Below are 25,347 nucleotides of genomic sequence, written 5' to 3'. Positions count from 1 at the left end.
AAGCTTGTATGGTGAGCAAATGTCTCAGGGCCTATTTACAAGATTGCTGATAAGGCCAATCTTAGTTCAAGGAAGTGTAAGAAGTCCACTGCATATATTGACTGGTGAAGGTAAGCTTGCAGTAGAGTGTGGTAGAGAATTCCCTGGCAGATTTCTCTGCTGTTCGGGCACACTGAGGGAGAATTTAGCATGGCCAATTCACCTTAACCAGCACGTCTTTGGACTGTGGGAGGAAACCGGAGCACCCGGAGGAAATCCACACAGACACAGGGAGAATATGCAAAGTCCACACAGACAGTGACCCAAGCCGTGAATCGAACCCGGGTCCCTGGCACTGTGAGGCAGCAGTGCTAACCACTGTGCCACCTCATCAACTGGCACCACCTCTACCAATCAAAGTCCACTTGCCAACCAATTGGCACTCTCTTCTCATACAGTATAAACTTGTTTTGCCTTACACTGGTATTCGTGTGCATTGCGCCTGATGAGTGCAAGACAAAAAGCTTCAACAGTGTGCCTTTTTAAGCCATATTCAACTCCTTATCTCCCAATTTCCTTAGTCTCCAAAAATCTTACCAATCTCGGTCATGACTATATTCATTTAATGAGCATTCACAGCCCTCTGGGTCGAAAGTTCAAAAGATTCACAGGCCACCAAGTGAAGAAATCCTCTCAGCTCAGTCCTAAAAAGCTCTCTTATCTTGAGAGCATGGCCATTAGTTCTATACTCTTGAACCAGGAGAAACAGCCTTCCAGCATCCACCTGTGATATATTTCAATAAGATCACCCCTTATCCTTGCAAACTCCAGACAATTCTATTTATTCTCACCTTATAGGCAGCCCTTTCACCCCAAGAATCAATCTAGTGAACCTTTATTGCAGACTCTCTACGACAACCATATCTTTCCTTTCAAATGGAGACCCAATCTGGAGAATCATGTACAATTTTGGTTTCTTCCCAAAGCGCTGTATAATTACAGCAAAAAACTTATTTATTCTTACTCCAGCACATCTGAAATAAAGATTAACATACCATTTGCCCACTGCCTTGCTAAATTTCTGTGATTTGTGTACAAGGACTCCCCACTATAATCCTATGAATACATTTCATTTGAAAGGATGCATTTTGGTTTCATTATAATTTTCAAAAGGGGCTTTTTGTGGTCTGTTTTTTTTTTGGCACAGCAACAAGAAGAATTAGATATTGTAACATATATTAGTCCAGATTTTGCTGTAGTAATGAAGCCACATTTGTTAGTATATGCCATCGTTACTCCATAAAAATGACAGTAACTTCTCATGTCACACTCGGGCAGTTAAATGAATAAATTCAGAAGTTGTTATCTGTGAATCCCCACTCCTCCACAGGATGTGCTGGTAAAGTCCAAGTGGGGAGAAATCAAATTTTTAAAAAATTACTGTATTCACATTAACTTCTGCGATTTACTCGATTATCATCACTGTAAAATCCCTGGAAAAGATCAAACCTCATTGAATGAGGTGCAAGTGAGTTTCTAAATGGTGTACTAAGTCAAAATTATTGCTGAAAAACCTTCCTGGCCTTGGAAAACTAATTTTATATTTGTGGAATGTCAAATTTCTCCATTGCATTATAAAAAATCTAAAGATTAAAATAACAAAGATGTTTTTTAGATTTATAATTTTTCAATTTTTACCTTAATCCTATGTATGTGTCCCAATTTTTATTTCATTTTCTGAAAAGTTATGGGCAGTGAATTATAAAATAGGCTTTTTACTTCTTGATTTGCTGTCTGTGAGAATCTTTCAATGTGATTGGTTGTTTGGTGACATCACAGATGCTGGACTTTACCTGGCACCAAAATTAATTTAATGTTGAGAAAGGGGAAAACCGCAGCATGTAGCTCACTAAATCTTTGTGGGCAGCTTTTTTTAAAGTTAGCGACAAGTATCATAATTTCAATGCTGATCACAAAATCCACTTTGCACCTTGATTGATTATGAGAGGTAAGCTATGTATATTCTATACTGAGGCATACCTAGACATTTCTAGCTGATAATATTCTTGGAGTCTTGAATAATGGCTTTCTGTGTGGCTTCTTTGCTGTTGCTCTTCCTTGAGCTTAATCATCAATTGTTCCAATTTCCGTGCAAGAGCCTGTGAAAATTTCAAACAATTGAAACAGATACTGGAATAAAAAGGTATTGTTTGGGAAAGCCAGAAACTCCCCACCAACAACAGCAACCAGTAAAATAGCTGCAAAATTATCTATCGGATGTCATTTTCCAATAGAGATGCTTGTGGTCCCTTTTAAAAAGTGCTTCGGATTGAATGCGTTACACATGAAATATTTTTTGGAAAATACTTACTTGGTTTTCATTTTGTGAAGCAGTTAACTTTCGCCTCATTTCAGAGTCCTCTTTCACATTTTGCCATATGTGCTCCTGCATTTTGATGGCCCCATCAACAACCAATGAGGATGAATACAAATCCTACAGGAGAAAAATCAAATAGCTTAATTTCATCCAGAGCAGCTTCTAAGGAACAATTCACCCTTTCACCAGATCTATACTTTTTAATCAGTGACAAAAGTCTACTGTGGCGTTCCCCAGCAATTATGCTTAGGATGAGGGGCAATCATTTTGAACTGAGATGAGAAGAAATGTCTTCACTTAAAGGCTTGTGAATCCTCAGAATTCTCTCCCACAGGATGTGGGTACTCCATTTCTGACTATATTTAAGGCTACAAGCGGCAGATTTTTGGTGTCTCAGGGAATCATGGAATATAGGGAGTGGGTGGGAAAGTGGAGCTGAAGATCAGCCATGATCGTAATAAATAGCAGAGCAAGCTCGCATGACTGCTCCTATCTCTTGTCTTCTTATGTGAGTGATGTGTACAAAGATCGGGAGCTCTGTAGGGGCTAAATCAAGACCAAACCAAATGAAAATTATCACTAACACCTCCGGCTCAATGATTATAATAAACTCAACATCCATTCTTCTACTCCAGGGAACATTCACCCTGAATCAAAGTAAATTTTGGTTTGATTCTATGACTGTCTCATCCATAACTGAGTTGACCTTTAAGGAGTATCACACCCTGCACTAAGTTTTTTTAAAAAGATATATTTATAAAAGATCATAAACTCAAACTTAAACTTACTGACGCAGCACATACTGAGGAACCAGTGGACTCCTCATCAATGAGAGTATGATCATTGTCATCCAGCTCTCCATCACTTTGGTATGTTTGATCAGGCAAGTCGTCAAGTGTGTTGACTTCATGACTTGTTAAAGAGGGACCAGCATTACTGTTGTCAGTCACCATTCTCAATGCGATCAGTGATGAGGCTGGTGCACAGGCACTGAAGGCAGAAACATCACAGCTGGAATTTGCCATTTCCTTGTTGCTTCCACTCTCATTCAGCTGGTTCTCTTGCACAGGAATTGATAGGGTCTCACTGTTACAAATAAAACTCAGTAAGTTTACCTAACACGTTTGCTGCGAAGTAAAAATGAGGACAAACTGCAGCCAAAGTTTGGTACCATTTTGCAAGAGTGAAAGGCTGGACATTCAAATTCTCATTTTTATTCACAGGGGTATTCTTTCTTCCCACTATTTCTCATATCTTTTCTGTATTCTTTCTACAGAAACAATATACATACATATCAAAGCATCATAGAATCTTGCAGCGCAGGAGGAGGCCATTCGGCCCATCGAGTCTGCACCGACCAGAATCCCACCCAGGCCCTATCCCCTAAGCATTTACCCTAGCTAGTCCCCCTGACACTAAGGGACAATTTAGCATGGCCAATCCACCTAACCCACACATCTTTGGACTGTGGGAGGAAACCGGAGCATCCGGAGGAAACCCACGCAGACACAAGGAGAACGTGCAAGCTCCACACAAACAGTGACCCAAGCTGGAAATCGAACCCGAGTCCCTTGCACTGTGAGGCAGCAGTGCTAACCACTGTGCCGCTCAGATCATGAGTACTGATCCTTAAAATGGAAAATGGCAAACAGGCCCTTTCTTAGACGCTACCCAGTCCATTTACTGCTCGTCCATGGGTGGGTCGAACAGATTTTAGAATACCAATTCAACTAACAAAATACTTTTCATTATACTTCTTGGACTATATCAGCATGGAAATTCCAATATTTCCTATAATGTCACCAGTAATGTGGTAACATCAGCTCGCTACTCTGTCCCTGCGATGAACCTGTCCCAATTCAACTGGCAAGGTAGTCTATATATTTGGAGCAGATGTCCATGCCAGTAGCAGGGTTACTGGGGCAGCCAATGTACAGTCCGTTGTGATTTCAGACTGGTACCTTGCTGTTTCATGGAAAAGAGGTGGATGATTTGCTTTGTGTTCTTCCAAAAGGTCAGTTTTGTTCCTTTGGTAGTGAGCTTTCAATTTGATTTGTCAGGGATAAATGATGTGTGAACAATGTGAAGTGGGACCATGCATGCCTTGTATAGCATGTAAGCCCACTCCCCACCTTCATTGCTGGAAGTTACCAATGCTCCATGGAAGAGGCTAAAACCCAAAACTGGATTTAACCCCAGCTTCTAGTCCTCCTGCTACAGAATGCTTGAATCCTTCTCAAAGTATAGTGGTTTCAGGGTAAAGTCTTGCAGCAATGTTAGAACTAGGTGTTTTATGCAGCATCACATGCCCTTCATATTCCCAAACCTGTACTTAGCAAGAATCATTCAAATAAGTTCATACCTCCTTTCAACTCTCTTCAATAAGCAACATTCTTTTGAAAACAGGGAGCACAACATTGATTAGTTGCCCCGAGGCAACCTTATAGAATGCCCACAACTAAAAGTAAGTTACTCCCCTCTGAACAAAGAGGTAGGAGTCTTTGAGATCCATCACCTTCAGGCTCCCCAACTCTAACCTCCAGGTCCTAATCCTGTAGCTCACTATAATAATTAACAACAGCAATTTTTATTTACATATAACTATAACACAAGAGGCTTCAAGCTTCCAGGGTTGAACTGATGCAGAAACATAAGCTTGCTAGGGTGACCCTAGTTTCTGATTGGTTACATGGGTCGCATGATCCTTTTGGCAGCTCACCCCCATAAAAGGGACAACACCACACTCACTGTCAGCTGATACTTCTTATGATCCTTCTCAGAGCTCACCACTCAACTGTGGGCTGTTTCTTCCATCACTCACCTTCTTTGCTTCCTCCTGCATCATCATTCCTGTGCGAATGAAGACAGAGGCCCAATGTCTGTTCTTGGACCATAATATTCAAGATCCCTATGTATCCTGAAGAGGGGGAGTGCCCAAAAATAGTACTGTACCATCTGATGGACAATTACAGATGGGTAATCAATGCTGGCCTTATCAGCAATGCTCACATTCCATGAATGAATTAAGAGACAGACTTGTAGGCCAAAGAGTCAAAGCTTTCACACAATATTTCAATTTGAGCTCAATGGTACACAATTAGGATTATTATTTCTTTTCAAGTCCCATCTGATGCTTCAATGTAAATTACTTCATCAGTCTCACACTGATTCAACATGGATATAAACCAAATGTGCCAAGTAAAGAAATCGTGTCAAAATCTGGCTACAAATATAATTGAATTAAATCTAAACGTGCTTATACATGAAGGGAGGAAACAGAAATTGAATTATTCTGTCAATTATGGAAAGAAGATTGGTCCATTTAAAATGGACATTACCGTGTGTCAGACGCTGCATCATGGGCTGTATTTTGATTCTCTTCATTGATTTGAGCCTGGAAGAAAAGGACTGTTTCAAAAAATTTCATCCACACAGGAGCGCTGGCGAACTCTGCCTTCCTTTCCATCAAAATAATGATTTCACATTGTTAATGAAACCTGATGGTGTTGGCGCAGGTTAAGTACAATGGGGCGCATTTTCCCATTCCGCCCACAATGGGAATCGTAGCAGGTGGCGGGGGGGCTGATTTTCCGGTTTCAGGGCGAGCACGGCCGGAAAATCCTGCCTAATGTATCCATGTGCTCCTTTGTATCTGGGTAGTAATAAATGGATTAGAGTAGACTAAACACTGGATTTAAACGATGGTGTGTTTCTAATCAAGCTACACAGGCCTACTTGGCTTCCACAGAGACAGGCTGCTGCCTGCACCATGTTGCATTCTCCATTGATGTGACTGCTTACAGTTGTGTCCTAAATATCATGGCATCTCTCAGTCCAATCAGCTGTGGCTGATGTGACACCAGGATTCCAAATTTGGACCACACAGATATTGGCAACATCTGCATACAAATATGCAAAACAGGAGCAGTAGTAGACCATTTGGACCCTCAAGTCTGCTCCGCCATTCAATTAGATCATGGCTGATCTGCTTGTGTTTTGAATTCCACATTCCCATCTGCCCCCGATAACGTTTGATTCCTTTGCCTAACGGCGTCATGGTGGTACAGCGGTTAGCACTGTTGCCTCACAGCGCCAGGGACCCGGGTTCGATTCCCGGCTTGGGTCACTGTCTGTGCGGAGTTTGCACATTCTCCCCATGTCTGCGTGGGTTTCCTCTAGGTGCTCCGGTTTCCTCCCACAGTCCAAAGATGTGCGGGTTAGGTGGCTTGGCCACGCTAAATTGCCCCTAGTGTGAGGGGAACTAGCTAGGGTAAATGTATGGGGTTATGCGGATAGGGACTGGGTGGGATTGTGGTCAGTGCAGACTTGATGGTCCGAATGGCCTCCTTCTGCACTGTAGGGTTGTATAAAAGCCTACCTCTGCCTTAAAAATATCCAATGACCCTGCCTCCACCTCCCTCTGAGGCAGTGTTCCAGAGTTGTAAAACTCAAGAAGAACTTCTCATCTCTGTCTTAAAAGGGTGACTCCCAACTTTAAATAGTGCCCCCTAGTTCTGGACTCACCCACAAGAGGAAAAGGGGAAACATCCTTTCCACAACCACCTTGTCATTCAGGATCTTATGCACTTCAATCAAATCACCCGTCATTCTTCTAACCTCCAGTGGAAACAACCTGTCTGTCCAACACCTTTCCTCATAAGACAGCTAGTTCATTTCAGGTATCAATCTCGTAAACCTTCTCTGAAATGCCCCAAACGCATTTACATCCTTCCTTAAATAAGGAAATCAAAACTGAACAAAGTATTCAAGATGTCGTCTCACCAATTCGCTGTATAACTGAAGCATAACATCCTTATTTTAATGTTCAACTCCTCAAGTAACAAAGGATAGCATTCCATCAGCCTTCTGAATTACTTGCTGTGTCTGCATACTCATCCACTAGAACACCCAGATTCTTCAGAACTTTGGAATTCTGCAGTCATCCACCATTCAAGTAACATTCCACTTTCTTATTCTTCCTGTCCAAGTGAACAGCTTCACATTTTCCCACATTATACTGCATTCTGCCTATTTTGATTTTGCCTATTCACTCAAAACTATCTACATCTGTCTGTAACATAAATTCCTATCAAACTTTGTGGCATCTATAAATTTAGCGACCATGCCTTCACTCCTCTCATCTAAGTTATTTGTTTTCTACCAGTCTCCATGCTAATATGTTAGCCCCTAAACCATGAGAATAGTATTTTTGATTGGTCATTGAAGTAACTTATTGGTGCATGGTGTGTCTATTTACAGTTAATTATGATATGGATTATTGGAAGCAAATACAAATACAATGCTCTCTCCATTAGTAATCATTTAATCAGCGTGCATTCTGACCTGTCACTATGATTCATAGCTCAGAGACACTTCCTTAATTCAGTTAAACGGTAACACAGCTTACTTTTTTACTTTTAGACTTCTTCTTTTTCTTCTTAGACTTGGTTTTGGTTTTCAATACCTACAATGAGACCAAAAGAAAATTAATCAGTGACATATAGCCCTCAACTAAAACTTTTCACCAATCTTGGTTCCAAGTGAAGACCAAGTGGGCAATTTCTTTCCGTGATGGGCGATTCAAATTTGAGTTGGATGATCTCATTGACAATGTTAGCTGCAGATTAGGCATTTCCAAGGCTGCATATGGATGTGTAAAAATGTCTGTCAGCAGACTTCTCATTAATGCTACAGCTGCTAATGGCTTGGCAAGATGTAGCCTAACATATAACTTAATGATGCACGGTTTACAAGACTCTTGGCATACCTGCACTAAACAAACACAATCAGAAAGTGCAAGATTACGGACATATGAACAAGGAGCAGGAGAAGACCATTCAGCCTCTGAAGACTGCTCCACCATAAGGTCATGGCTGATCTGATACTAACCTCAAATCTGCATTCCCCCTATCCCTGATAATCCATCACCCTCTTGCTTACCCAGAATCTATCCACCTCTGCTTTAAGAATATGCAAAGACTCTGCTTCCAATGCTTTTTAAAAAAGAGAGTTCCAAAAACTCATGATCCTCAGAGAAAAAAGCGCCTCATCTCCATTTTAAATGAGCAACCCTTAGTTCTAGATTCTCCCACAAGAGGCAACATCCTCTCCATATTCACCCTGTCAATACTCCTCAGGATCTTATATGTTTCAATCAAGTTGCCTCTGACTCTTTTACGATTAATCCTATTGTACAGCCACAGACTATAGAAGTATTATTGGTGGTATCAAGTTTTTTTTCTCTTTTTGTATTAGTCGTGCAAAATGTATTGATTAGAATCAAATCAGCAATTGCTTCAAAGGGGGAAGCAAACTGAAATGGGCTTAACTGGGTCTTTATCTGGCAGAGACTATGGACAGGATTTTACAGCCTCATTCATCCCGAACCTGTAAAATCCTGCCCGAGATCAATGGACCTTTCCACTGGGTCTGCCCCTCACCCGCTCCAACTCCCATGGTGAGCAGGATGGTACAATTCCGGCCTATGTGTCTCTTTCTCCACATTCTGAAGGTGAAAGAATCATCTAACAAGTTTCCAAACATGACCAGTGATAATTTATAGGAGGAAGATCTTACCATTGAGTCATCATCATCATTTAAATCGGTTGAGTCCATTATTTTCTCTTTTGTCTCAACTGGAGGAGGAAGTGCAGGCAAGCCGGTTGCTAAACAGAAGAACAATTTGTCAGCCTAACTTTTGTTTCAGAATGCATATGCAGGTTACTCAGTTTTGGGACCTTTAGTGTACTTGTAAAACCAATAACTTTGGGGGATTCTGTTTGTAATAAGGAAACAAAGTTGAACAGCCCATACTGCTATTATTAAACCACAAATCGCACACTGAAAAATTATGATTTCACAAAAAAAACCAAAACAAGATCACTTAATTAATGAGAATTTCTTTCTGAAAACATGAGGACTGGAAAAAAATAAAATCAGGCCAGGGGACCACAACTTTCAATCAAGGTCTGCTAACAAGGAAACTCACTAAAGACCAATTCCTGTACTATTCAGAAATCCATGGACCTGGTAAGCCGAGGTTTTATTTTGGAATTACGGTGGTACGGATTCAAATCCAAAATTAAAATTACAATTAATTTCTTCTAGTATAAATTGAAAGTCCGAGCAAAGTAAACATGAGTCAGAATGATATCAAATACATTCCTTATCTGCAGTGCTGATCTCGAGAGAAAAGGGGGCACCATTGCATTGGACATGACATGGCAATAGTGTACCTGTAGTACCCATTTTGCTTGCCTGTCTGTCCATCACATACCACTCTATATGAACAAAGCTGATCTTGAAAGTGAAACTGTGTTGTGGAGACACAAGCATTAATTTCATTTCCTTAACAGAAACGAGGTGAGGGTGAGAATTATGCAACAAGCAATTGAGTCCATAAAATGCATTATGCGCAGATGGAAAGGTAGGAAGATCTTGTGAAGCATGAATGCCAGGGCAGTCTAGTTTCTGTAAATTTTATAGAAACTGAGTGGTTTTGTTAATTTGAAGTTTTTGCCTAACTGATTCTCAAATTTTATCAGCACAACAGCAATTTATCAAGAAATCTGAAGTGACTGATAACTAAATTCAGACCATGAGAAAGCGACTTATCCTTCCAAGTGGACATAATTGCTGAAGATTTCCACTTTAGTGCCATAAGATGTTATTATTGGTGCATAATCAGCACCTAGCCAACATAGTGATCCAATCAGTTCTGATTTAAGAGGCAAACTTGGGCAGATGATTTACATTACATTTTCCTGTGAAAACAGCCTACTTTTCAGCAAGAAACAGGAGTGATACAGTTGAGTGCCTACCATCAGGAAAGCCACCCTCTGTCATTTCCTTCAACCTGCGACCCCCCAATTGTCCTAACTAATCTGCGGCTTATGCCTTTGGTGATCCAAGGCCTCTGGTGGATATATTGCCAGCATTTGCCACCGGTTCAGGAGGCACTATTGGACAATGCACATCTCTGATTGGCTGGCACTCTCCAGGTACCTCAATCCCAGGAAAGGACCCATCACTAGCCAGTCAAGTGCCTGATGGGCACTTAATTTGGATTCCGCCAGGGTCACTCAGCCCCTGACTTCATTACAGTTTTGGTCCAAACATGGACAAATGAGTTGACCTCAAGAAGGGAAGAGAGTGGCTGCCCTTGACATCAAGGCAGCATTTGACGGATTGTGGTGTTAGGGATCAGGTCAGAAATTCCAAGGTATATAACAAAGTTAGACTGGACCAAAATTATTTTTGATCTTCGGGATTAGTGTGAGGATAAGGTGTTTCACTCCAGATGTGATTCTATTGGCCCATTAGGAAGTTTTTCTTAAAATAAAATTTAACGTTAAAGTTTAACTATAACAAAAAGAATTAGCATAAATTTTACCAATTGAAATACTTAAACATAACAAGATACAATTATCTCTATTAATTACAATTTAAGTAATATTCCTCATAGACATAAACCCCTCTTTCAGAATCAGCTAGCAAAAACACATAGGCTTACATGGGTTGCTAATCTTCAAGCCTTTTAACACACCTGGAGAGAGATACCCATTTTCTAGAAGGTCCCAGACTTCAATCTCCAGAGAGAGAGACAGACAGACAGAGAGAAGAGCTGCTGTATCTTGCCAATCCAAGCAAAAACTAACTGATTTTTCTCTCTGTAAGCCTCGCTCTTCCCATTATCACATGGTGCACTCTTATCAACCAACCTAACTCTGAAATTCCAAGGGGCAACCAAAAAAATAGACAAAACTGTATTAGTTCAGATTAAAACACCCCAGTATCTAGGAGCAATTATTCTTCCGCATTCTCAGCAGATGGGCTGTCTGGCACAGACAAATCAGCACCGTTTAGCAGAGTTGAATCTTAACATAATCTTCACAAGAAATATACAAAATACATTTCTTAAAGACACTGTGTCACCACAGTCCAGCAAAACTGGAGTCAATAGGAATTAGGGGGAAAACTCTCCACAGGTTGGAGTTATAACTAGCACAAAGAAAGATGGCTGTGGTTGTTGGAGGTCTTGGCTGCAAGAGTTCCATGGGTGATGCCCTAGGCCCAACCATCTTCAGCTGCTTCATCAATAGCTTTCCCGCCATTATAAGGCCAGAAGTGGGGATGTTCGCTGATGACTGCATAAGGTTCAGCACCATTGCAACTCCTCAGATACTGAAGCAATCCGTGCCAAATGCAATAAGCTCCGAAACTGAACTGGACTTACCATATAAATGCTGCGGCTATAACAGGTCAAAGGTTGGGGGTTCTGCAGCAAGTAACTCACCTCCTGACTCCCCTAAGCCTGTCCACTATCTACAAGGCATAAGTCAGGAGTGTGATGGAACACACTCCATTGCCTGGCTAAGTGCAGCTCCAACAACACTCAAAAAGCTGTTTAACATCCAGGACAAAGTAGCCTACTTGATGGCATCCCATACAACACCTTCAACATTCACTCCCCCCCCACCATTGCACCATGTACCATCTGTAAAATATACTGCAGCTTCTCACCCAAGGCTTGTTTAACAGCATGTTTCAAATCCATGACTTCCACCACCTAGAAGGACTGGGGCAGCAGGTGCTTAAACCATGCATAATTCTGACTTGGAAACATGTCAGCGTTCCTTCACTGTTGCTGGGTCAACATCCTGGAATTCAAGTCCTAACAACACTTTGGATGTTCCTGCAACAGATGGACTGCAGCGGTTCAAGAAAGCAGCTCACCAGCACCTTCTCAAGGGCAATTAGGGATAGGCAATAAATGCTGGCAATGTCTGTTGTATCGAATGAATGAATAAATTTTTTAAAAGGCAGAACTCCAGCTGGCATGCACCCATTTGATGTCAACTGGCAGAAAATCTAATTCTATAACTGAATTCCATCAGTAATATGGTTACTGAAAATTAATATCCAATGTGACCTTTTATATTCACTCTGAAACAGATACACTCTGAAATAGATACATTATTTGAATATACTACTGTATGTTCCACTTAGTCCTCAAGTATACCATTTTTGGCAGAGATAATAAAGTTGAATGAGTATATTACTGTAATGTAGCTCCAAAGATCACTAATACTTACTGTTTATTGTTGCTGCTCCTTTTGTCTGTACGGGCACCCCTATTGAATATTGAAACAAAAGGATGAGAGTGTTAATAATGATGGACCACCTGATGATGCCAAGGAAAATTTTCAGTCCTCACATTACATTTGAGTATTTTTGAATTTATTGTCAACAGCAAAACACGCACGCAGTTTGGCCATTTAGGAAAGTTGCTCATTTAATTGTCCATCAATTTGCTCTGTGGCTTGACAGAACAGGGAGCTCCCATTCCATTTAGATCAGTGGCTCATCCGGCTCTATGCAACTGATGTGAAACAACAGATTCAGAAGGGAAAGAAACATACCGATTTGATTTCCAACTCTTCTTGTGATTCTCAGTAACGCACAAGTGAGCAGCTTTTTCATTGCTTTATTCAGTTTGTTAAAACATAATAGACTATGGAAAATCAAACTTTAAGACTAGTGTTTATATTCAAGGACTGACATTATATTAATGTGCCTACATGAAACACTTAAAGGATATTTACAACGACCATTACTGAAGATTGTTTCTATGGGAACTTGGGTTTGCTCACTTATGTTGGGAATCCTGCATCTGACTCGCAGCATCATAAACGTGCACTAATATTGATAACTATTCCAAATATGAATGATGAATACACATTTGCAAATTAGTAATGTTATCAATAGAAGAATGAGATGAAGGTAGATGAAATTCTCCCCTCACAGATTGTTTATTGGAATTATGTAATACTTTATCATAAGGGGCTAGAATCATAGAATCCCTAAAGCACAGAAGAGTCCATTCAGCCCTTTGAGTCTGCACCGACTCTCTGACAGAGTACATTACCCAGGCCCTCTCCCACTCTATTCCCAGAACCCCACACATTTACAATGGCTAATCCATCCAACTTGCACATTTTGGGACACTAGGGGGCAATTGAGCCTGGCCAATCCACCTAACCTGCACAACTTTGGATGTGGGAAGAAATTAGAGCTATGGGAGAATGTGCAAACTCCACACAGTCACCCAAGGCTGGAACTGAACCCAGGTCCCTGAAGCTGTGAGGCAGAAGTGCTAACCATTGGGGCACCGTGCTGCTGGCTACTTGGTAAAGGACAAGCATCATTTAAAGAGGAATTCAATGAGCATTTGTAAAGGAAGAATACAAGCTGATAAAGGGAGGGCAGGGAAGTAAGAATGGATAAATGGCAGTTGAAGAGCTGGCATCAGCACAGGGATGGACTGAATGACCTCCGACACTATAATCGATGATCAATGGCATCACTAAGTAGCGCCTAAACTTGACTGACGCATGTTCATTGTATACTTCCAAAACCAATCTCTATCCAATTATGAAAATATTATTTTCTATTTCATTTGTACTGTACCTTGTTGGAAAAACGACAAGAGCAGTTGCATGACATCTGCCACAGGTTTTCCCAGATAGCCAGCCAGTCGATGGTGATCTTCCCAGAGTTTTTCAACTGGACATTCTTTAAGTGCCTCTAATGTTTGCCTCTCTGCTCCTAGCCTCGTGAGAATGTCTGTGATTCTGTCCCACACAATGGTAAATTCAGGTTCTTCAATTCCTGTGTTCAGAGTTTCAAAAAGAAGTTTGTTTCGGGAGTTACAAAGGTGCAATATAGCAGCGCTTTTGCTTTGATCGTTTGCCGATGGTTCAGCATCCCATCCACGTCGTGGCGCAGGGAGGATCTTCATGTGCCGTATAAGTGATGCCAGTAGTGTGATGTCGAATCTCTTTGAGTTGGGTTGTTCGTTGTTAGGTGGGTAAAGCAAGCTCCATTCACCCGTGTTAAGCATAGTCCTTGACGAACCTTTGTGGAAAGGTTCCAGAGTGCGTTTATTTTTCAACAATTCCCTCTTCAGTATGTGAGGTGGTACTGCCCGATCAAATATCTTCAAAACTACCTCAGTACCCTTTATAATGAGCAGATGAAGGAGACGGTAAAATAAGGAATAATCCATGATCTGGGACAGGGGATCCACGGGCAAAACGTTTCCAAAATTAGGGACACGGCCTTTGTCTAAATATCAGCAAGCATTATATTAGTGGAAGAACATGTAAAATAATTGGTGTATCATAGAAATATGTCATGCGTGCAAGTACCACAGTTACAACATTACAATTCCACAAAGATCATGGATAAAAAAATATTTTAGCCAGGAAATTTGCCGTTTTTGACTAAACTGACAATTTATCTTTATGATTACATGAGCAAAAGCCCAGATGTTTGTATGACTCTGTAGCAGCGCTCTGCAAAACTAATATATTGCTGTCTTAATTCCAATCATAGTCTACAATACGTTTAGAGCAACTGAAGAAAAACAGCTACAATTATGCTGGTAAATCTATTAGCTGCTCTGTAACTAATATCGCTCAGAACTTTCAACCATTAGCATTGCAAGTTACCCAGATCATTATCTAGAATTAATTTAGAAATGGCAGCCAATTACAGACAGCAGTATCCAATCAAACTTGAACACAGTCTTAGACCTTCTGCATGTTACCTCTTTTGCACTCCATTACCCATCACATACCAGCTACCCGCTCTTATTCCTCTCAGCTTTCCACAAATCTGGCATAGGCAGGAACAGAATGGTATTCAGGGAAAACACTTCATACTGTGTTTTGTGCCATTTGCACACTCTTGATGGTCAAAGCACCTACCATCCAATCTGCAAGACTCCAGAGGTTGGCTTTTGAGCAAACATAGAGAGAGGGTTTGCTTAAATGTTGCGAGTGCAACTAATATATGCCCCAGAGGAGAGAAAGTTGCCCATCTTTTCTTCCCTCTATGAAAAGGCCCTGAAGACGTACTGCAATTCTTTGCCTCAAATTGTTCTGCTCCCTGGTGGAGGCCAGACAGTCCATCTCCCATTTGTAAATGATGCTGGGCCAAAAATACAGTCTAGGTCAGGAGGCTTCACAGGAGCCACGCAATTCCCACCTCCCCCCTCCTGGAGATACTCTCCAGTAATAGCGAGGTGGGAGATGGCAGAAAGTCTAGGTCATTCTGTTAGGCTAAGGTCACTTAGTTGTGGTTTAAGAGCTCTAATTCAACAATTCCCTACTGTAGATCATAATGAAAATGTCAAGAGGTAAACTGAGTGGGAAGAACAGAAAAACGTTGGATGGAATCTTCACAAACAAATTCTAAGTGTCATAACAATGTGAAAAGGGGAGTGTTCCACACCAGTCTTTTGGGCAAGCTCGGCACTGCAATTTTCCTACACTCGTCAATTTTTCTGACAGCTGGGAGTTTTGTGTCCACGGGGGGAGGAGCCTACGTATGCCAGGCAAGCCAAATTCAGAGCACTCGGGCACCATTGCACAGGGCGCCCCAATGTACTAGTGCAATGGGAGGCCACCTCCATTCCAGCCTCCACGGACAACAGACCTTGTCCCCCATCATCCACCATTGCTATTCCCCACACCAACACAGGTTGCTGTCATCTGGGCATCAGGACCCTCCCGATGAGTCCCCTAGCAAACCCTCGAGAAGCCCCCTCGTCACGTCCTCCTCCGTGGCCCACCCCTGATAGATCCTCCCCCCCCCCCACACACACACTGCACGACGCCCCCTTCATCCTTGCAGAGCTCAGTTGTGTTTCTCGCCGGCGAGAAGTCACGCTGGCGAGGGTGGAAACATCCAAGGTGACAGAAGCAGCTGTGTCGGACCAGGTAAATGCCTTTAAATTTAGACATTTTTCTGTTAATGGGCTTTGCGCCCTTTCTGGGCACGAAGCCACTCTCGTCAGTAAAAAGGGGCCAGGTGGACAGCGATGATGTGAATTAGATTTTTGTCCTCCCACTCTAGCTGCCCGGCTTGCAACGCTGATCGACTGATGTGGAAGCCGGTAGGATTGTGCCTTTAAATCTGGAATATAATTGTTAAATAATAACCGGTGACATCTTCCTCTTTGGTTCCAAGCTATGGTCCCGATCCTTGCAAGTTAAAAAATGTAAAAGAAACATTTGCAAGCATGAGTAATCAATTACAAATCATTAGTACAATTCTATTCTCCACAGTGATAAGTTTTTTCTTACAGGAATGCAGATTGCAGTCAAGAAGCAGCTGACTTCAAAGAAAGCTTCACAATAAATTTTGGAGCTAAAACTGGCACCAGTTGATGTCGTCTGCTTGTTTGCATATGCTGCTTTGGACACTTTGAAATTTAAAGATTAGTTGCGTTAGTTTGCGATCTCGTTCGCAACTTACTGAATTTTTCAAATTCTCGGTCAAACTCTTCAAATAAAGGCTTCAGTTTAGGAATCCGCTCTCGTTCATCAGCCAGGGCAAACACCAGCTCTCCCATCTGCCAAAGGTCTTTCTGAGCGCTCATTTGTTCCATCAGAACCTCTGCTCTTTGTTCAGATGGGGTTGCAGTGAGCACCTTTACTTCCTCTTTACTTAGAGCTTTTCTTGACAGCAGCTTTTGAGCAAAGATGAGGAGATTTTCCACATCAAAAAGAATCTGGATTATTGCTTTCTTGTAGCTATACAAGAAGCACAGGCTGCATTGATCACCTAAACAGAAAAACATGAAAAAGATCACTATGTTTGGACACAAACAGGAGGGTGTTAGGAAATCTCATTCAGACACATAAAGGAGGTGAATATGGTCTACACCAGCAATGCAAAACAGGCCTGGAACAAATCATAGTCAGTTTTTTGCTGCATCATTTCTAATTTTCCACTGACTTGGAAAATATGGCCAAAATCTTTAATTTCAGAGCAAGTAAAATAATCAGACTAGGAAACAGGCTTCAAAAAAACTTGCTATCATTCTGTGAACTTCCAAGGAAGGAAGATTGGATACAGTGAAATTGTGGCTGTTAATTCGCTACAAGCCCATGTGGTTGCCAAGACCTATTCTATCTCCTGGATCTATTATAAACACTAGAGCAATTAAAATTTGAATAACCTGCCAATACCTTAGGAAACCAACCGTGCTAAGAACAGATGGCACCACAATTATCAAAATACAAGAAAAAATTGCAGACAAAACTTAACAAAGTGATAATAGGTACTAGTAAAGTGAAGTGAGAAAAACGCTTGATCTGTTACAGCTGAAAAACAATAATCTCAGACTAGATTATATGAAGACTATCACTGATATCAGGGAAAGAGAAGCTGAGGAAAATGAAGTTCTACAGTCTAGTAACAATATTGTTTTTTTAAAGTTTATTTATTTGTCACAAGTAGGCTTACATTCACATTGCAATGAAGTTACTGTGAAAGTCCCCTAATAGCCACACTCTGGCGCCTGTTTGGGTACACTGAAGGAGAATTTAGCATGGCCAATCCACCTAATCTGCACATCTTTGGACAGAGGAACCTGGAGCACCTGGAGGAAACCCACGCAGACACGGGGAGAATGTGCAAAGTCCACACAGACAGTGACCCCAAGCCGGGAATCGAACCCGGGTCGCTGGCGCTGTGAGGCAGCAGTGCTAACCACTGTGAGTTGGATGATGATGATGTTTTAGAGTGAAAGACTGTTTGACATGAAATCAGATTTTAAATTGATATGACTTTTTGCAAGATGAAAGATATGACAAGATGGATGAGGAATCATAAATTTGCAATACTTCACCAACCCTAGTCCTGAAAAGATTTCCAAATTCCATTTACGTCAAACTTGTCATTCTAATTAAAATGTTTATTTCCAATTATGTCAAGCTCTCTATAATTGTGTCAACTTAACATAGGGAAATTAAAACTCAAAATCTTACCCAGTTCCAAAATAAATCCAATCCATTCCTTTAATTGTGGGTGATTAGAAAGATCCTCATCTTTAAATAGAACTAAGAATTGGCGGATTTCAAAATTGCAATTCCAGCCCAAAACATGGTCTAGAATCATTTCTGGAGTAATTTCACTGCTTTTCTCCATAAATGCTTCCTTCAAGCCACAACGGGCCACCAAGTCAGACATTTTTCCGGTTTCCGCAATTGCATTTTCAATCAAGTTTCTTTTCAGAGTGACTTCACAGAACAAGCGACACTTATCTGTAAGAGGGAACAGAATTTATTAAAAACTTAAGTTATGCAGATTATATATAAAAATATATATTCATATATGTACACATTTGTCAAATAAATCACATTTGAAAACCCTCTACCCCAATTTTACAATCCTTTTCATTCAAGTGTATTTGACAAGTATAACAGGCCCATTGCATGTGCTATGTTTTAAACAGAGGCATCATTCTGTCACCAGCATTCTAGGTTGATTTTGGGATTACTATTTTGTGGTCTTTTTGAAAATGTTTTAAAAAACTGCAATATTTTGTAAATTTCTGTTACTGAAGTAACATAGAAAAATAGGGTGGTAATAGTAGAGGACTTTAACTTTCCCAACATTGACTGGGACAGCCATCGTATTAGGGACATGGATGGAGAGTAATTTGTTGCGTGTACTCAGGAGGAATTTCTCATTCAGTATGTGGATGGTCTGATGTGAGAGCGGGCAAAACTTGACCTCCTCTTGGGAAATAAGGAAGGGCAAGTGACAGAAGTGTTAGTGAGGGATCACTTTGGGACCAGTTTTAAGCTTTAAGATAACTATGGAGAATGACAGGTCTGCCCAAAAGTTAAAATTCTAAATTGGGCTGATGCCAATTTTGATGGTATTAGACAGGAACTTTCAAAAGTTGATTGGGGGAGTCTGTGGGAAGGCGGAGGGACATCTGGTAAGTGAGAGGCTTTCAAAGATGTGTTAACCATGGTAAGCATATTCCTTTTAAAGTGAAGGGCAAGTCTAGTAGAAGTAGGGAACCCTGGATGACTCGGGATATTGAGGCCCTGATCAAAAAGGAGGCATATGACATGCATAGGCAGCTGGGATCCCTTGAAGAATATAGAGGTTGTTGGGTTGAGTTGAGAGAGAAATCAGGAGGGCAAAAAGGAACATAAGACTGCTTTGGCAGATAAGGCAAAGTAGAATCCAAAGAGCTTCTACAAATACATAAAGGGCAAAAGAGTAACTAGGGAGAGAGTAGGCTTCATAAGGATCAACAAGGTCATCTATGTGCAGATCCACAAGAGATGGGTAAGATTCTAAATGAATATTTCTCATCGGTATTCACTGTTGAGAAAGGCATGGATGTTGGGGAACTTGGGGAAATAAACAGTGATGTCTTGAGTGTACATATTACAGAGAAGGAGGTGCTGAAAGTCTTAAAGCGCATCAAGGTGGATAAATCCCCAGGACCTGATGAAATGCATTCCAGAACACTGTGGGAGGCTAGGGAGGAGTTTACTGGTCCCCTAGCAGAGATATTTGAATAATCGACAGCCACATGTGAGGTGCCTGAAGGTTGGAGGGTAGCAAATGTTGTGCCTTTAATGAATTAACTAATCTTTGTTCAAATGATTAATTACATTAACTAGATCTTTAAAATACAAGACAAAAAAAACGATAAAACCCCTGTAGACCATCATAGAGTTGCTGCATCAAAATAAAATGATGACATCATCATTTTAATTAATTATCGGGTGGCTTAAGAGCTGCCACTCACACACAGGAACTGCACTGGTATATAGTCCAATACTCTAATGTCCTGTAGTATGAGTTTGCAATCACTGGGATAGATTTTGTGGAGGTGACTCAAGTCCCGCTGCTGGAAATAAAAGTAGAGACCAAGGCCACTCCAACCAGTGTGGGACCCTGGAGCAGTATATATAGCTGCGATGGCCAATTAAGTGGCTACTGTAGGGGATGCTGTCCAGTTAAGAAAGGGGACCCACACCCAACGGCTACCAGTCAATCACAGGACCAGCAGCCTCAGCAGTGCCACATTGATGAGACTGTAGCTGCAGGATAAGCATTCCTCAATGGCCAAGCACCCCTCCCAGAAGGGCAAGTACTGTTGAGGGATGACAGGCCAGGCAACCATGCCCTGGTAATTGGAGCGGTTCATGTGGTTAGATCTTTGAATAAATCAAGAGTAATTAACAAAGCATATGGGATCTTTGGGACTTTATAAGTAAAGCTATTGAGTTCAAAAGCAGGGAACTTATGCTGAACTGCTGGTTAGAACATCAATGACATAGCTTGTTCAGTTCTGGTTACCGCACTTTTAGGAAGTATGTGAGGATGCAAAGATTTACAAAAATAATTCTAGAGATGAGGAAGTTTATCTACAAGGTTAGTTGGAGAAGCTGGGGTTGTTCTCCTTGGAGAAAAGGTGGTCGAGGGGAAATCTAATAGAATTGTACATAATTACGATAGATTTGGATGAGAGACAAAGAAAAAGCTGTTCTGATTAGCTGATTGCATGAGGACAAGGAAACTCAGATTTGAGGTTTGCACAAGAAAAATGGGCAGGGCAGGGAAGAAATGTAAGGGGAACTTCTTTATGCAGCGGGTGGCAATGACTTGGAACTCACAGTCTACGATGAAGCAGAGAAGATCAATGATTTCAAAAAGAAAATGGATGGGCACTTGCGGGAACTAAACTTCGAGCTCCTGGAATAGAGTTGGACAATGATACTGATCAAACTGTCTGCAGAGAGTCACTATGGACTTGATGGAGTGAATGGCCTCCTTCTCTGCCATAACAACCCCATGACTGTATTGTGCCCTTTACACAAGATACTATGGACATTCCCCATCAGTTACATAAGGCACCATAAAGGATGAGGTTTAGATGATATTCTAACAATGTGACTAAAATCAAGCAAAGAGTGTGGGGAGAAGGTGGGAGAGGAAGTTAAACTGAGAAAAACAAATTATTTCCTGCAAGCTTCATTAAATAATAAGACACTAAATGGAAAAATGTACTCGACTGGTTTCAATCATCTCAGTGCGTAGGAGAATTTTCCATTTAAGGTCCCTGGGATTCTTCTGGGGTTTTTGCCTCTGTAACGTGAGTCTGTGGCTGCTGGAGAATCTGGGCAGTAAACACGAATTACTGCTGGTAATCGGTGGGCTAGAATGAACAGCAGCAGTGTGGAATCCACATAACTACCATTATAAATTTGCTGCAACAACATGCATATCATATCTTAATGTATAATCCAGACTTAAACCCAACCGAACGAAGCAATTGTAAAATACTTGGGTGAAAGATTGTACAAACCATTTAAAGTAATCAGTTTAAAATAGTGTGATGACTTTAACCAGGCTAACGAGGTTGGCTTGCTAGAGTATGAACTACCTGATGAGTCCCACACAAAAAGAAATACCTGATGAGTCCTAATTGAAATACAAGGCTAAGAATGGGACAGGAACTGCAGTCGTAACTAAAATTATTAATATTTTAGCGGACAAACCTTTCTCTTCCTTTCCTAGCTCAGTATCATTCTGCTCATTACATTTCCCCAACTCCTCTGGGATAACTTCTTTTCGTTCATTTTTTCTGTAAAAACAGAACAAAAACATTAGTTCAAAAGGAGACACAGCTTTTCCTTTGTAAAGCAAGTTGAATAGATTGAACTTGTTTATAAGATTCAGATTTAAGCATAGCAACCAACTTTTGTAATAAAAATAAGAAAGTTTTGCAGGCTATTAATGATTATTTCTGGCCTCTTGAATTTTGCCTTCTAATGCTCCTTGGGACATTTTATTACTTTAAAGGTATGATGGAAATAGCTACCAAGGTGCTATACAAATACAAGTTGTTGTTCTGCACTTTTGCATCTTTCACTGCCACGTGGAGTTGCAAATTTGCCATTGCCATGTTATACCATATGAAGTTTTATATCTGGTGTAAATCAGTAGGGGAAAGGTGTGCATGGAGGAGGGTGAGGTAACATTACCGCAAGGGCTTTAGGGCATAAAGCATGCAAATGATTGAAATATTGGTTAGATTTCCGGGTCTTTCCTACCCTTCTCCCTCTAGATTTACTTTGGCTCCCCCCCGCCCCCCACCCCCTAGATTATTCTCAAGAGCAAATCCCAACTCCTCAGATACACAAAGTGTCTCTCCTGCCCTTGAGATACAAGTATAAAATAAAGTGAACTCCTGAAAAACTTGAAAAACTGCTCTTTCTGGTAAGCAAAGGATGTGAAGCGATTCAAGTTGCCCAGTAGCAACAAAAAGAAAAATGATTAAATGACCCATCTGCGGAAAACGAAAATAAAAATCACTGCATCTTTCTATTAACATTTCTCGTTTACTGAAATATAGTAATTGAGCTGGTGGTTGCCACGTAATCATTACAAATAGTGCTGAAAAAACTTTGCCGGTCTGGTAGCATCTGTCAAGAAACAGAAATAGAGTTGTTTCGAGTCTGTTATGAAAAAGAACAGTCAGAATGGATCCGAAGCATTAACTCTTGTTTTGGTTTCTCTCTGTGCAGATGCTGCCAGACATGCTGAGTTATCTGAACACATTTTTCTATTTCAGATCTCCAGCATCTGCAGTATTTTGCTTTAATTTTTAAATTAAACTGCTCTGAGGCACTTATGGTCCCTGCTGCAATATGGTGTAAATTGACACAGAGCTGAACTTCAAGTCCATACCTACTCGTTGCACATAATTCTGTCTCGAATACTGTGGGCCTCCATCTACTTTGACTTCACAGATAGGGGCGGCTCGGTGGCACAATGGTTAGCACCGCTGCTTCACAGCACTAGGGACCCGGGTTCGATTCCCGGCTTGGGTAACTGTCTGTGTGGAGCTTGCACATTCTCCCCGTATCTGTGTGGGTTTCCTCCAGGTGCTCCAGTTTCCTCCCACAGTCCGAAAAATGTGCTGGTTACGCAGATCGGCCATGCTAAATTCTCCGTGTGCCTGAACAGGCGCCTGAGCATGGTGATGAGGGGATTTTCACAGTAACTTCATTACCATGTTAATGTAAGCCTATTTGTGACTAATAAATAAACTTTAAGATAAGATGCTTTGTCACATCGAGACTCAACTTCCTCAACCTTCTCTTCCCTACATTCCCTTGATGGGCTACATGTTGGGGAGGGGGTGGGGGGGGGCTGGGAAAATGCTCTTTCGGAGAATTGGGGCAGACTCTATTGGCCAAATGGCCTCCTTCTGCACTGTAGGGATTCTATGTAGCGGTTCTAAGAGTGGTGGCGAATGGTCACTTATCAGACTGCAGGAAAATATAATGCGAAGTTCTCCAGAGGTCTGTATGTGGACCACTGCTTTTTTAAAAAAATCTATTTTAATGACCAGGGTACAATTTCAAATTCTGAAGGGGACACAAAACTTGGAAACACTGTGAGATGTGAGGAGAAGTTAATGATAAGACTTCAAGAGAACATAAACAGGCTGATGGAATGAGTGGACATGTGGCAGATGAAATTTAATACAGAAGTGATGCACTGTGATAGGAAGAATAAGATAGACAAAATAAAAGGGCAGAATTTTAAAGGGGGTGCAGGAATAGAGAGGTATACAGCACAAATTGCTGAAGGAAAGTTGGGAAAACGGCAAAAAGACATATGGATCCTGAGCTTTATAAATAAAAGAATAGAACACAAAAGCAAGGATGTTAGGGTTTGGTCTCAACTGGAGTATTGTGTGCAATTCTGGGCACCACAACTTTAGTAAGGATATGAAGTTCTTTAGGGGGTGCAGAAAATATTTAAGAGAATGGTTCCAATGATTAAGGACTTGAGCAATGTGGATAGATTGGAGAAGCTGGGGTTTTTCTCACTAGAGGAGAGAAGGTTGAGAAATTTGATAGAAGTGGTCAAAACCTTGTGGAATCTTAGATGGCTTAGATACAGATTCCTGTTGGTGGAAGGGTTGAGAACCAGAGGACGCTGATTTAAAACCAATGAATGGTGACACGAGGAAAATGTTTTTTATTTAGCAAGTAGTTAGGACCTGAAATGCAATACCTAAGAGTGCAGCAGAGACAGGTTCAATTGAAGCTTTCAAAGGGAGATTGGATAAGTGACTGAAGGGAAAAGATTTGCAGAGCTTCAAGAAAAGGGCAGATGATGTGGGGTTAGCGGAGTTGTCTTTGCAGAGAGGTAGTTTCCTTAGCGCAATACTTGGATCGACACTGTTCCCAATGCACCAAATTCAATATCATTACTGACATATTATTTGGCGGCTTTGCCACATCTTCCCCAATGTTCTTCCAACTTTACATTCCAGATGCAACCTACCATCCTCTGCTTCTCTCTACCATTGGTCTCCCTCCACCCAGTCAGCTCATGCTCTCCAGCCTTCCCAACTAAGCTCTGTGGATTTACTATACAACTTCTCCACAAAACCCACCACATAAATTGTCCTCTCGTTCGATTTTTTTTCAAATGTTCAAGCTGTTTTCTCACACGTGATGTGTGTATTATACTAAGCAAAGAAAAATGCAGTTTGTTCTGTTAAAACACTTACACAGCTGGAATCTGAGGTGACAGATCTGGAACTTTGATTTCAAACTGCAAGAAAAATGTTTAAAAGTTTAAAAAAACAACTTTGCCGGTTAAAGAAAGAGATAAAGCACCAACAACAACCATAATACAACCATTTGGAATCAAGTAGCATCTCACGTAAAAAAAAAGATTCACAGGGTAAGACAAGCTGCCAGAAGAAACAATCTTTTTCTAATGATATTTGCCTTGCAATTTTTTCAGTTGAGTTTTCCAGAGAGCATGATTCATAGCAAATGGAAGGTCAAGAGAAGATCAGAGGAAGTATGAAATAGAATCATTAGGTCACAGGGACATCTGCACGGACAGGTAGTGATTGGGTGTAGGAGATTCCACAGGGGCAGGTAGCGAATAGGTGCGAGGGATTCTGCAGGAGAGGATTCTTATTCAAAGTTCTACTTCAGCAGAGGTTTCTAAGGATTAAGGGAGGAAGGTGTTTGTGAAATCAAGGGGCCGATCCTCCCAGTCCGCAGGGGGCTGGAAGACATCAATGGAGGCCGTTTAGTGGGCTCCCCACTGGACGCCACGGCCTCTGTGCATTT

At 41.2% G+C, this 25,347-nt stretch overlaps 1 protein-coding gene across 1 annotated transcript in view; it reads right to left on the bottom strand.

The window, feature by feature from the left end:
• Nucleotides 1-25,347, bottom strand: part of LOC144506603 (E3 ubiquitin-protein ligase DZIP3-like) — a 143,337-nt gene that overhangs the window by 68,341 nt on the left and 49,649 nt on the right. Inside the window, exons 10-21 of the mRNA XM_078232952.1 lie at nt 24,771-24,814; nt 21,739-21,824; nt 18,196-18,471; nt 16,679-16,987; nt 13,826-14,482; nt 12,451-12,489; nt 8,933-9,021; nt 7,764-7,820; nt 5,695-5,750; nt 3,145-3,442; nt 2,351-2,473; nt 2,020-2,138 (exon numbers count right to left, since the gene is read on the bottom strand). Coding sequence (XP_078089078.1) covers nt 2,020-2,138; nt 2,351-2,473; nt 3,145-3,442; nt 5,695-5,750; nt 7,764-7,820; nt 8,933-9,021; nt 12,451-12,489; nt 13,826-14,482; nt 16,679-16,987; nt 18,196-18,471; nt 21,739-21,824; nt 24,771-24,814 — 2,153 coding nt within the window. The remainder of the gene's footprint in view (nt 1-2,019; nt 2,139-2,350; nt 2,474-3,144; nt 3,443-5,694; nt 5,751-7,763; nt 7,821-8,932; nt 9,022-12,450; nt 12,490-13,825; nt 14,483-16,678; nt 16,988-18,195; nt 18,472-21,738; nt 21,825-24,770; nt 24,815-25,347) is intronic.

Source organism: Mustelus asterias, chromosome 17 (assembly GCF_964213995.1).
Source record: "Mustelus asterias chromosome 17, sMusAst1.hap1.1, whole genome shotgun sequence".
In the NCBI taxonomy this organism is placed as follows: Eukaryota; Metazoa; Chordata; class Chondrichthyes; order Carcharhiniformes; family Triakidae; genus Mustelus; species Mustelus asterias.
The sequence above is the reverse complement of the archived record's forward strand: the minus strand, read 5'-3'. Positions and strand labels throughout refer to the sequence as shown.